Raw genomic sequence first — 12898 nt, 5'->3', positions numbered from 1 at the left:
GGCTTTCTGCAGGACCCTGCTCTACATGCGAGGTTTGGGGCCGGCAGAGCTGCGGAGGAGGCTCTGTACCAGCGCAGGGGCTGCCTGCCCGGCGGCTGCCTGCGTGCCAGCACAGAGCTGCCAGCCTGCGCCAGCCCTGCGCCCGCATCCCTCCCTCAGCAGACACAAATGGGAGCAGACAGGCCAGCTCAAACGGTAAAGATCAAACCCCCAGAGCCTGGGGCTGCTGTCAGCATGGGCAGGGTGCTCGGAGCCATCCCAGGAGTGGCAACCCCAGTGCTGGCCCTGCCTGATGGTGCCCCTGCCAAAGTGCTGTGTCCCCACATGGCTGCAGCATGAGAATGCTGGCAGGAGCTGCCAGGGTGCTGCCCATGTTGCTGCCATGCTGCTGTGACCACAGCAAGGGCTGGCTGTGGCCAGGGCAGAGGATACAGGGGTTTGCCTGCCCTGGATTTCTGGTCTGGGGGGATGTACAAGCCTCTGCCAGGATGCAGGAATAATGCAGCTCCTCTTGCTGGGCTCTGCTGACAGGGATGCCCAGGCCCTTCTCAGGGATTCTGCCCTGGCTTCTCCATGGACTCAGGAGGGTAGGGGGAAGGTGGCTCTGAAACACAGCACAGCCAGGAACCACTGTGGGAAGGCCCCTGCGCTGTCCCAGCCTGTGTTGGTGGGTGCAAAGTTCAACCTCTCACCCCAGGCTCCTGCTGAGCCGGCAGCTGTGGGACAGTGAGGATGGTGCAGCCACAGTGGGTCACAGCTCCCAGGAAGCCGTATGGCTGCACCCACGTGCTTGAGGAGTGAGGCAGGATGGGCGAGCACGGTGTGTGTCTGGGGCAGGACAGGCAGCACCCACCAGGGCGATGCAGAGGAACAGAGGCAGATGCCAGTGGCACAGGGCTGGCACCCCGGGAGCTGCAGGGCTGAGCATAGCTTCCTCATTCTCCTCCAGCACCAAAGAGTTTTGAAGGGAGCCCTGGGACACAGCATGGGCCACAAACACCTGGATTCTGCACAGCCAGACTCTTTCCCATCAGGGAAGCTGGAAACCACTGCCCCAGTGCCTACACCCTCCAGCCAGAGGTGGCCCCTTCCGGACAGCAGTGCTGCTGCCCGGTGGAGCAGGAGGGCCGAGGGTCCACGGTACAGCTGGGGAGCAAGGAGAGGGCACAGCTAATTGGGATAATTGCTAAAGCAGGCAAGGAGCGAGTGGGGAGGGAGGAGGTGAACAAGGAGCCGTTGTGCACAGGCGGCCCAGGCACGCGGCCTCGGCACCAGCCGGCAGCGAGAGCCAAACAAACGGGGACTGTTCGGAGCGAGGGAGGGCAAGCAGACGGCAGGACAGAAACCAGACCTCCACTGGGAGAGAGCCGGAGCCAAGGGCTTAGCTGGGAGCTGGGTGCTGCACAGGGTCTGCCTGCTCCCCCTGTGGAGAGCATTGCCAGACTGCCACGGCAAAGCCTTTACTGGGGCAGGATGGTGCCATCATCAATCCATCCCTGGGGCACAGGACAAGGGAGAGGATGGCAAAGTGCTGGGGATACTCCAGGCCAGGAGATGAGTGACAGCCCTTCTGCTACAGCCATCCCCTGGACTGGAAATTTTGAATCACAGAAATATGGCAGGAAGTCAGCTCCTTGTCCTAAAAAAGCAATCGGCAGGTGAAGTTGCTGCAAAAGTCTCCACGTGGTTGGGGCACAGAGGAAGCTGCGGCATCGCCCGCACGGCTGTTCACAGAGGAAGAGAAGCGGAGACTGCAGGAGCTGCCGAGGGTGGGAACCAGCAGCTGCCCCTGCCTCGGCACGGCTGCTCCCTCCGCAGGAAGGAGGTGACATTTGAGGAGGAAAAACCGTGGCCGTGTACGTGAGCTGCCCAACCCCGTGTCCCCAGCTGGAGCTCTTACAGTCTGTTCTCCAGGTGTCTGCGAGTGAGTGTTTAGCTTTGGAAGACATCCCGGGCTGTTTGCTGCTGCCTGGCTCTGTGTGGGGAGCTGCAGGTTACGGCCCAGGGACGCAAATCCTACAGCATCGACCTGCCGTGGCACTGGGCTGAGGATGGCAATGGATGAATTGCCCTTCCTAAAATCCCTGTGAGGCAGCACAAGGCCACCCCACTGCCCCTCTCCCTGTGGCACACTGTGGGTGAGGATGCACAGGCACCCAGAGGGATATCTCCATGCTGGCCAGAGGCTCTGCTGGAGCTGGGATTTTGCATATGGGTAGGACAGAGCTGGGGAGAAGGTTTTGGCACTCGAGGATGGTGCCAACCAAAGTGCCTGGCTCAGCACTTGCCTGCTGCTTCCTTGCATATTGAGCAGCAGCTCTGCAGGGGCAGCAACTGGCTCCTGATCCAAAGCCCATTGGGAACAGCCCACCCTCAGCCCCAAAGCACTCGGCAGCTGGGAGGAGACGGGAAGGACTTGCTCCAGGCCAGGAAATCCTTGCTTTCTCCTCCAGTCGGGCCGCAGTGGGCAGCCACAATGCACGTTTCCCTCGCGCCGCTGCCAAGCCCTGGTGTGACCCGGGGGTGGCTGAGCCGGGAGCCGCAGGGGAGAGCACGGAGCGTGACTGCGGGAGGGCGATAAGGAAACCGGCTCCTCTGCCGGTTCCTGCGGCTGCAGAGCCCGGGGAGAGGCAGGCAGCAGGCCAGGCACCGGCTGCCTCCTGAAATGCTGGTATGGCCATGGCAGCCTGGACACTGGGTTATGTATCCAACTCCTTATCCTCGGGGCACACAGCATTTCCCTGTCAGGGGGTGGGCATGAAGCTAGAAAGGCTTTGGGCTCCACAGCTCGAGCATCCCCGTGTGGGTGCCTGACACTGTGCTTGGAGCAGCCTCGACACACCGAGTACTGTGAAGGTGCCTCTGCACTGTCCTCACCCCCACGGGCACCAGGCAGGCGGTGGGTGCCCAACACCCATACGTGCCACATGTGCACGTGTGCCCCTGCACAGCACACCCCTTGTCCTCACGGTGCTCCTGGTGTCCCTGTCCCCACTCAGAGCCTGCAGGGTGGCTGAGATGTCACATCGGGAGAGCACAGCATGAGCAGGATGGAGTGGGCAGCGGATCCTGTTGGATCTGGGTTGCTGGCAGCCCTTTCAGGGATGTGCTCTGTCTGCAGGGTGAACACCAGAGCCTTGGGAGGGTTTTGCAGAGAAGCCTGTGCTGCCCCTCAGTACTGAGCTGAACCCCAGGAGTTGGTATGGAGAGCAGGATCGGGCCTGCTGCAGGATGGGTGCAGGCTCCAGGGCCCCGGTGTGTGCACCCATGTGCTGACACAAGTGACGAGGCACATCCTGGTCCTGCAGGCAATCCCTCCTATGAGCAGCTTTGGCAGGTCGCTTCCAGACTCCATTTTGGCTTTAAAAGCTGCTGCCCTCCTTTGGGACACATGGCTTTCCCTGAGAGGAAACCAAGCTATGAAAACTCATTGCATGCCATGGGCAGACATGGAGACAGCAGGGTAGGGACTCTGAGCGTGGGATGCTGAGCACAGGCCTGGGGACACCACCTGAATTCTGTGCCGGGGTTTCCCACCCTGGGGTGCTGGTGAGGGGCTGTGCTGCTGAGGGGCACAGAGCACCAACGCCTGCAGCTTCCATGAGCCCTCAGCCCCTGGCAGATCTGTCCCTGGGTGCTGCTCTCTGCTCCCTACATCACTCCTCAGACGTGCACCAGCAGGGTCTCCTCCATGGCAGCCTCGTGCCCACAGCCTCCAGAGCCTTCTCCCCACTTGCTGGGTGTCCAGCTGAGCCCTTGTGCTGGTGACACCTATCCTTGAGATTCCCCTTAGGGATGCTCACCCCACTGATGTCTCCTGCCCCCTGGGCCACCCCATGGTCCTTCCTTCTATACTCCCTGGCCTTGCTCTGCTCCTTAATGAAGAGGCAGTCAAGAATTAAAACAAATGCCTTGAAGAAAACCTCTCACAACTGCTTTCCACTGAGAGAGACTTGTGGTGTCCCAGAGGTGATCATCCTACATGTGTTTCACACAGCCCAAATTTGGGGTTTGCCTTCCCATCACTGCACTGTCCCAACCCACCCCCGTGTCCTTTCCACACACCGGCCACCCCCGGGATCTCCTGAGCTTCAGCGAAGTCTTCAGCCCCCCAGGGTTTGCTGAGCAGCCTCCATCTGCGTGGAGGGCTCACCGAGCTGCCCCCCAGCTGGCGGCAAATCCTTTCCCTCCAGGAAGCGTCATCCTGCATCATCCCCCGTTACTGACGGGCTGCAAAGAGCATCACCACCCTCATGTGCCGGCTCCACGGCACTGCAGCTCCCACGAGCCCCTGGGAAATATTTACCAAACGCGACCTGTCCGTGAGTTTTTTATTCCTGGTGACTGAGAGAGCCCTGGGAGGAGCTGGGACTGGGGAAGCTCCACCGCCGGGATGCCACACATACCTGTCCCCAGCAGAAGAATGTCCGGGAGCAGAATGCACTTTCTGGTTTGTTTGGTTTTGAGTTTGTTTTTTTTTTAACAAAGAAATGTCCCTTTTGCTGTGTGTGAAACACCAGTGAGCTGAGACATGCCATGGGATCCCTGCAGTTACTGGTATCCTGGAAAAACTCCCAACAGCTTGTGCTGGGTCACACAGGGTCAGGGGCTGTGGGTCCCCTGCTGTGGCACAGCTGAAAGATCTGTGACTTTAATGGATGGCTATTGAGGAATTGCTGAGGCAGCCTTTCCTCCTGGCTGCACATCCCATGGTTGGGGGTGCTTCTACCCCTGAGTACCTGCAGCCCACACTGGGAATCCAGGTCCTGGCCCCCTCCACAGGGCTGCCCCTTCATTTTTGGGCTTCAAGTGAGCTCATGGGCCAGTCAGAAAAAAAAAAAAAGGAAAACAAAGGTTGACTTTTTTCCTCTTTCTCCTGGTTTTCCCAGGCTCCTCCTCAAGTCACCAGGATTGCCACCTGGGCTGCATGGAGCCCAAGCACATTCCTCTGGAAGCAGCATCTCTGAGAACATCCCGCTCCATCATATCTCCAGGGTGGGCATTGAGCTTTTGGTTGTTTTTTTCTCTGTAGATTCCTTTCCCCCCACAAACTATTGCAGGAAATCAGGCTGATTTTAGGCAACAAAGAACCTCACAATAGTTCAGCTCCTCCATTTACTGAAGGAGAGCACAGCTCTGAAGCACCTGCCAGCTCCCAGCTTGGTGAATCCCAGGTGGGACAACTCCAAACCAGCAACCTGAGCCTCAGTGCAACAACTTTTCTGACCTGAGGATCCTCCATCATCTCCAAACCCTCCAAGGATCCACATGAGACTGCTGGATGTCGTTCTTGGAGATCAATTTGGAGAATTTCTTACCAAGAAATGAAATGTTTGAACTTCAGGCTCCAGATTAGGGGTTGCTGCTCCTGTCTGGTGATAACTCTGCTCTACTGGGGCTGCACTGCTGCAGATCTGCCCCATCACCAGCACTGGACAGACACCGAACAACTCTGCTGTGCCTGATCTTCTCTACATGGCTCTCTCAGTATGGAGAGACAAGGAGCAAGGAATGATGCTTTTCAGTGCTGAAAAGGACAGGTTTTGGCTTTCACCACTGAATCGCCCTCCTGGGGAATAACATTATATTTAAAGGACTTATTTACCTCAACTTGGGGGACTGGAGCACTCCTGGAGAGGGGGCTGAGGCACATCATCCCCCACCAGTGGGGACGTGAGCTCTGAGCCACCTCCCGCCCGCAGGACTGTCCATCCTGTCCACCCAGGGGACAATGAGGTGATCTCAAGAGCCCTGGAGCCCAGAGTTGTATGGATTCAGGTCTGCCTGATGCTGCAATGCTCTACAAATGCAAGGGATGGTGATGGCCACAGCTCTTGGGGCATTGGCAGAAAAGCCAGGACATCCAGTCCCAGCATCTCAACCTCCTTGAGTGTGTTTGCTGGCCACAACCACCTCCTCTCTCCAGCTCCTGTTACAGACAAACCCACACTCATTTGTGGAGGAGGAACCCCAGTGGAGCCTCCTGCCCCACACATGAGAGAGGCTGGGCTGGATGTGTCCCGTCTGACAGCAGCACCTAAATGACTGGTGCCAATGACCCAAGTGGCCAGGGTCCCTTCTCCAGGTGCCATGGTGGCCACTTTGGCCTGGCAGGGACCTTATAGGGTCCACAGATGATGCAACCACTCCTGTTCCCTCTCCTTGCCAGAGGTCTGGGGTTAACCCATCCCCACCAGCGGGGCTGTCAGGAGCATTCCAGGAATGGCACCACTGTGCCCACGGTCAAGAGGAAAGGAGCTATTAAAGACACTGTTGGTACAGGAACATGTTTTCCATCAGGAAATTGAGGCTTGAAATGAGAAGATGGCCAAATCCAGACCAGGAGAGCAGCAGCAGAGACTGGAAGGGCTTTCCCAAGACAAGACTGAGCCAGCCCAGCCGCTGTAGAACTGGAGCCGGAGCCTGTGAGGAATGAGAGTATCCAGGAGGTGTCTGTGAGATGGGAGCTACCACGGCTGGATGCCGAGAGACACATCACCGGGAGGCAGGCACTTCAGATTACAGCTGACACTCTGCTCCGAGGGGCTGTGTGGGGTCTGCAGCCCCGGGCAGCGCGTGTGGGATGTCCCCACCCAAAAACGCTCCGAGGTTCTAATGTGGTGAGCTTCTCTTTGGAACCTCTTCGGGAGAGGGAAGGCGCTGAGGACACCGGGTTGCAGGGTCTCAGAGTCCCCCCCAGACCTGAGCTGTGCCTGATGTGCAGCCTTGCAGCTCCCTGCAAGCAGAGCCGCTTAGGAACAGAGCTGCGCACGGAAATCTGGGGACGAAAGCCAGAATGAGCAAGTCCTGAGCACTGAGAGGTCAGGAAATGTGCTGCTGGAGAGCGCCACAGCGACATCCCCCGAGCGAGCAGGGACACGCCGGGCGCGGACAGGCAGGGCGGGCTGGGGTTACGGCAGGACGCCTGGGTGGAGGATATCTCTTTTTCTACGCCTGCTTAGCCAAACAGACGAGTTTTTCTCTGGAGACAGCAGTGAGATCCAGCAAAGGGATAGGGGCTGCTGGTGGATCTCCTCCAGGGGACCCTGTGGGGGCAGAGAAGCCCTGAGGTGTCTGTGCAGAAGTTCTGCAGCTTTCAAACCCAAGAGCTGTGTGCTGTGATGATGATTTTCCCTTTGCAAAGTGCTGTGGGAAGCGTAATTCAGTCCCAGGAGGATTCAGCTGCAATTTGGGGCATCCTCTGCCCAGCACCCATCCCCAGGCTGTCCAGGAGGATGCTGTCCTGGCATCCCTGATGCTCCTGGAAGGGACAGGGTTCTGCACAGAACTGCCTGTGGGAAGATGTTGGGGCTCTGCACAAGCCAGTTTGGGGGGTGTGGTGGTGGGAAGAGTGACAGTGCAGAGTCAGACAGAAGTGTCACATGGCAGGGACAGGGTGGAGTAGGGTGGAGGGTGCTGAAACTTTGCATCTTTTCTCATGCAGCACTTGTGGTCCCAGGAACTGGTACATGTGCCAACATCCCCCTCTTTGCCCCAGCACCAGCTGTGTCCCTCCCTCCATCCAGCTCCGTGTGTGTCACCTTGCAATGGCGCTGTGGGGGCAGGCACAGGGTGATCCCCAAAACCTGTCCTGGAAAAGGCTGTGTTGGTGGGCACATGGTCACACCACAGCCAAGATCCACTGGAGGGATGAGGACCCCAGTGGAGACCTGGCATTGGGGAGCTCAGGGCTGGAGAGGTCAGACACAGCCAGGAAGGGTGTGTGGGACCACTGGGCTGCAGGGGCCTGGATGCCCATGGGGACAAGCAGAGCCTGACAGGGAGTCTGGGGGCTTCAGAGGGTGCAGTAGGTGCAGGTGCCTGGTGTCCCCTGCCCAGTGCTCAGGACCTGTGTGTGCATGGTGCTCAGTGCCCTCTGCCCAGTGCCTGGTGTTTGGGGTTTGCTGGTTCCTACAGACCCCTGATGTGCAGTGCCTCCCCTTCCATCCCTGCCTGCTGCCCAGCACCAATGTGGTGCCAGTGCTGGAGCTCAATGCCCAGCACATGGCACACAGTGCTGGTGCCAGGGGATGGTTCTGGTGCCTGTTCTGGTGTCAGTGCCCAGTCCTGGCAGTGGTGATGGTGCATGATGGCACTGCCTGCTGTGTGGTGTTCACTGCACACTGCGTGGTGCTGGTGCAAGTGCCCCAAACCAGTTCTATGCTGGTGCTGGTATTCACTGCCTAATGCCAGTGCCCAGTGCCTGGTACCAGTGACTAGTGCTGGTGCTTGGCGCACAACGCTCAGTACTGGTGGCCTTGTCTGGTGCCCAGTGCCTCTGTCCAGTGTCCAACTCCCATTATCCAGTGCCCAGTGCCCCCTGACCAATGTCCCTGTCCAGTACCCAGTGTCCAGTGCCTGGTACTGGTGCCCAGATCCTTGTGGCCCTTGCCCAGTGTGTAGTTTCGGTGTGGGCCGGGCTGGTGGGTGGGTGCTGGGGCGGGGGATGCCAGTGGGTGGGTGTCGGTCGCTCGGCGCTGGGTGTTGGGTGACGGTCGCTCGGGGCCGCTCTCTGTCTGTCTGTCTGTCTGTCGGTCGGTCGGGGCGGCGCCGCTCGGGGCGGTCCGTGCAGGAGGAAGCGCAGCCGGGGCAGAGCGGCCCCGCAGCGGCCGGAGCCGCGAGGTCGGTGAGTGCCGGGGGCGAGTGCTGCCCTCACCCTGCCTGTGTCCTGCCTGCTCCCTGCCTGTTCCCCCTTCCCCTGCCTGCCCCCCTTCTTCCCCTGCCCCCGTCCTGCCCCAGTTCCYCATCTCCCCCCGCCTGTCGCGTCCCCAGCTCCACTCTCTACTCCCCCTGTCCTGTCCCCTCTTTCTTCCCTCTCTGTCTCTCCACCCTCCTGCACCCCCTTTCTCCTCTCTCCTCGTTCCACCTCTGAGACCTGTCTCCGCCCCCCCGCCCCAATTTCGTACCCCACCCCACTGCCCTACCTGCACACTGTCTCCCACCCAGCACCCCCTTCTGCCCCCCAGCACCCTGCTCACCCCCTTGGCTCCCTGCTCCACCCTCTCCTGCCTCCTCTCTCAGCTTTTCCAACAGGGCCACTTGGCCCAAGTGCTGCATGTCAGGGTCCTCTGGGGATGGGGAGGAGGGGGGAGCAGGGTCTGCACCCCAACCATTGAGGTCTGCTAGGGGTCCCTTCTGCATGATGTGAGAACAACCCCAGCAGTGACACCCCACACCCTGGGTTAACAGAGTCTCTGCCTCGCAGGAGGTGGGCAGTGCCAGACAGGCTGCGTGTGCTGATGAGGAGCAGGGAGATGGATCGAGGCATCAGCCTGGAGAACCCCTATGCCAGTGTCAACATTCCACGGGAACAGTTCCAGCAAAGCTTTATCACTCGTTACCTGAAGGATGAGCCCACCATCATTGCCAACCCTGCAGCAGTGCCCACCTATGGCATGGAGGAGAAGGCAGACTCTGCTAATGGCTGGAACAGCCCAACCATCTCCACAGATAAGTCCTGGTCCCGTCCCTACAACCCCTATGCCAGCCTGAAGATGCCCAATGGTGAATCGTCTGCCTCCTTCTACACCGTCACCCTGGAGGAGCCCCCCAGGGCTCAGGAGCAGGGGGCTGGCAGGCGATGTGGCTGCTGCAGGTGGTGCCCCTGCTGCCCAAAGTGCTGCTGTGTCGTCTCCTAAGGGCCTTCCCTGCACCCGTGGGTCATGCTGACCATGGGAGGAGGCCTGGTGATCCCACGGGGACAAGGCTGCTGGCCTGGGCACCCCAGGGAGCTGCCCCTGGCACCTGGCAGAGCTGGCAGCTGGGACCTGGCACTGGTTGGACTCTGACATTGCTTTTCACCTGTGAGCTCTTCAGCCAGATAATCTGGTGATGGGCACCTGCCAGGTCCTGAGAGCCCAGTGTGGGGCCCAGGAGCCCTGGGGATGATGTGTGCCAGGGCAGACACCACCAAGAAGTGCCTGTACTGGGGACGGGGCAGAACTTTGAGCCTGTAATCCTGTACGCTGCCCCTGCCAGTCTCCCCAGGCTGGGAAATCTCCACCTCTGGGAAGGTGCAGGCACTGCCTGCATGCCAATGGATAGGTTTGGATAATGGCAGTCCTGTGTGCATGGCAGAGGAGGACATCATGACTACCTTGGAGCAGTGGAAAGAAGCCAGGGACATGCCTCCAGCTGCTATGGGGACCCACCTCCCCGGAACTGAGTCATTCTCCGAACACCCAGAATCATGGGGATGCTACAGCGCCCTGTGCCAAGCTACAGCTCCAGCTTCAGCTGGGTCCTGCTCCTCCTCATCACACTACCCCGGGACAGAGGGAAGGAGGCAGGAAAGACAGGCAGCCAAAGCATGGCAGAGTGCCAGGCCATGCCCCAGGGCAGCACCGGGTAGCACAGCATGGATGGGAGCATTAACATCCCAGTGCTGGGAAACCCCCAGCCCCATTCGGTTCCTCCTGCCAGGGTTAAGGGCACTGGACACAACTGCCCACACCATCTCCATCCCAGAGCACTGGGACTGGCTCCAGTGCAGAGGGCTAGCCCAGATCCAGCAGCAGGGTGGCACTGGGGGGCACCTTGCTGGTGGTGCAGATCCTCAGCTTTTGCCTTCTGCAGCCCCTGGACCCGGCGAAAGGCGAGCGAGAAACCGTCTGGCTCTTCACAACATCCTGGGGCGGCTCCAGGCTGGGAGTCATCTGGGTCTGGCACCATCGACCTGGAACAAGCCTGCCTTTGTGCTGACGTCCCGCCATGGTGTTGACGTCCCTCCGTGGTGCTGGAATCCCTCCGTGGTGTTGGCATCCCAGGGGGAGTGGCGCTGCCACGCAGCAGCAGCACAAGCACCGCAGCTGCTGCAGAACTGCCTGGTCTGCGGGAGCAGGGGCTTGGGAAGGGTGCCTGTGTTAGCAGATGACTTCAGGGTGCTGCAAATAAAGTTACAGTCATCTTCTCCCCTGACAAAGTGTGCCTCTTCCCTCCACCCTGCGTTTTCCGGGATTCCCGTGTTACTTCTTGCTTCTCCTGGCAGGCTGTGTCAGGGCAGTGCAAAAGCCTCCAAACCAGGCTTAACTGTTGCAGTGCTGACTCGTGGCAATGGTAGTGTCAGGCTGAGCTCTTTGGCTGGCTGCCACCCTGCTGCCAGTTGGGATCCAACACTGCTCAGGTACAGCCTGCTCCTGCCCACCTAGAGACACTGGCTGGTGCTCAGTCCAGCCCTGCTAAGCTGGACGGTTGTCCTGTCTTTTGGAAAGAGTGCAGGAGTCTGGGAGGGACTGGGGAAGGGGTAAGTTCCTGGCTGGGGCAGCTAGGTGGGCTTAGGGGCACTGCTCTGGCTGGCTGTAACCCCGTGGGAGTCCATTAACACTGGGAGCCCCCCACTGCTTGGAACTCACCACTACTTGGAGTCCACCAGCACTGGGAGCCCAGCACAAGCAGGAGCACACCACTGCCTGGAAGCCCACTAACCCTGAAATCCCACCGCTGTGGGATATGCTGGGCTGGGATGGCAGTGGCTTGGCAGAGGTTTGGCCCTGCCAGTTTACCCCCTGCCCTGGCAGCCCTGCTTGGCCCAGGTCCCACTCCGGCGTGTGGCCGGGGGGGTTGTGGTTCGCAGGTGGAGGCTGGCAGGGACACGGCCCCGCGGTGCCAGCCCTGCACAAGGAGCTCTCTTGTTCACCCTGCCCGGAGCGCGGCAGTGCTGGCTCGGGGACGGGCAGATCCACCCCTTGTTTGCTTTCGTGCCCCGCCGCCAGCCCTGCCCGGCTCTGGAGCCCACCCGGGCGTGGCTGGGCGGGGGCCACGTCACCGCTGTGGCTCGGCTGAGCCCGCAGAGGCTGCCCGGGGTCCCGGGGCTCTGACGTGCTCAACACGCACGGTCTGGGGAGCGAAAACCGTCCCCGAGGGGTGCTGGGCTCCTTGGGCAGAGCCCCGGGGCTGAGGGGCTGCTGTGGGCAGGGGGGCAGAGGGGTGAGGGCCCGGGCAGGGCACTGGCAGGGTGCAGCATCTGCCGTGTGTCATCGCTGCCCTTCGCTCTGCCTAACCCCGGGGCGATGGCAAACACGCCGGGAGAGGCCGGGCAGAGCCTGCCAGACAGCCGGGCAATGATTAAACTGGAGGCAGCAGGAAAGCCGGGGGGGTGAGCAGGGGAGGGGCTGCTGCCCCAGACCTCGGCAGGGCTCTGGGTGACCCGGGCAGCTGCGTGCAGAGTCCCAGGGGTGTTCCCTGGGTGCGTTTTTAATTTGAAAGGTGCTCAGGGGTGCGGAGGGTTTAGCTGGGCGATCGCCACCTTCTGCCTCTGGAGCGTGGGTGGTGGTGCAGGGCTCTGGCTCACCTGGATCTCACCTTTGCTCTCCCTCAGGGTGCCGCTCCCCACCCCGCCGTGCCGAAGGTCCCTGCAGCGCTCGGGGTTGAGGTCTGGGAACAGGAAAAGACCTTTCCCACCCATGGGTGTCGCTACTGATTGTAGATCTGCCTTCCCCGAGGGTAGACCTTATCGCTCCCTACAGCTCCCTGAAAAGAGGTTGTACTGGGGTGGGAGTTGGTCTCTTCTCTCGGGTAACAAGTGACAAGAGCGAGCAAAAATAACCTCAAGTTTTGCCAGGGGAGGTTTAGATTGGATATTAGGAAAAAAATAAATCATGGAAGGAGTTGTAAAGCATTGGAACAGGATGCCCAGGGAAGTGGTGGAGTCACCATCCCTGGAAATGTTCAAAAACTGTGTGGATGTGGTACATGGGGACATGGTTCAATGGTTAACATGGTGATGTAGGGTTGATGGTTGGATTCAATTTTCTTAAAGGTCTTTTCCAACCTTAACGATTCCATGATTGCCTGTGCCTGGATCCAGGTGCTTTGGCAGGGCTCATGGTGCTCTCAGTGCCAGCATGGCAGATGCACAGCCCACGTCACCAAGGGCTCCCTGTGGGGTGCAGCAATGGGC

The 12898-nt window shown here is 59.9% G+C and overlaps 2 protein-coding genes across 2 annotated transcripts in view; both read left to right on the top strand.

Annotated features, from left to right (window-relative positions):
* Positions 1-9090: 9090 nt before the first annotated feature.
* On the top strand, positions 9091-10521 carry CYSRT1 (cysteine rich tail 1). Its single transcript, XM_018074186.1, has one exon. It carries the CDS (start codon positions 9240-9242, stop codon positions 9636-9638), a length of 399 nt encoding a protein of 132 aa, XP_017929675.1. The 5' UTR covers positions 9091-9239; the 3' UTR covers positions 9639-10521.
* A 1487-nt stretch (positions 10522-12008) lies between these two features.
* The window catches only part of LRRC26 (leucine rich repeat containing 26), a 10106-nt gene continuing 9216 nt past the window's right edge, over positions 12009-12898 (top strand). Inside the window, exon 1 of the mRNA XM_018074129.2 lies at positions 12009-12056. Within this exon, the coding sequence (XP_017929618.2) occupies positions 12009-12056 (48 nt within the window). The remainder of the gene's footprint in view (positions 12057-12898) is intronic.

Source organism: Manacus vitellinus, unplaced genomic scaffold (genome assembly GCF_001715985.3).
Source record: "Manacus vitellinus isolate BGI_N305 unplaced genomic scaffold, ASM171598v3 scaffold_27_pilon, whole genome shotgun sequence".
NCBI classification, from domain to species: domain Eukaryota; kingdom Metazoa; phylum Chordata; class Aves; order Passeriformes; family Pipridae; genus Manacus; species Manacus vitellinus.
The sequence above is the reverse complement of the archived record's forward strand: the minus strand, read 5'-3'. Positions and strand labels throughout refer to the sequence as shown.

Bases quoted from the DNA above. Each gene is read 5' to 3' on its own strand.
- CYSRT1 (XM_018074186.1), top strand. From the start codon at position 9,240: ATGAGGAGCAGGGAGATGGATCGAGGCATCAGCCTGGAGAACCCCTAT.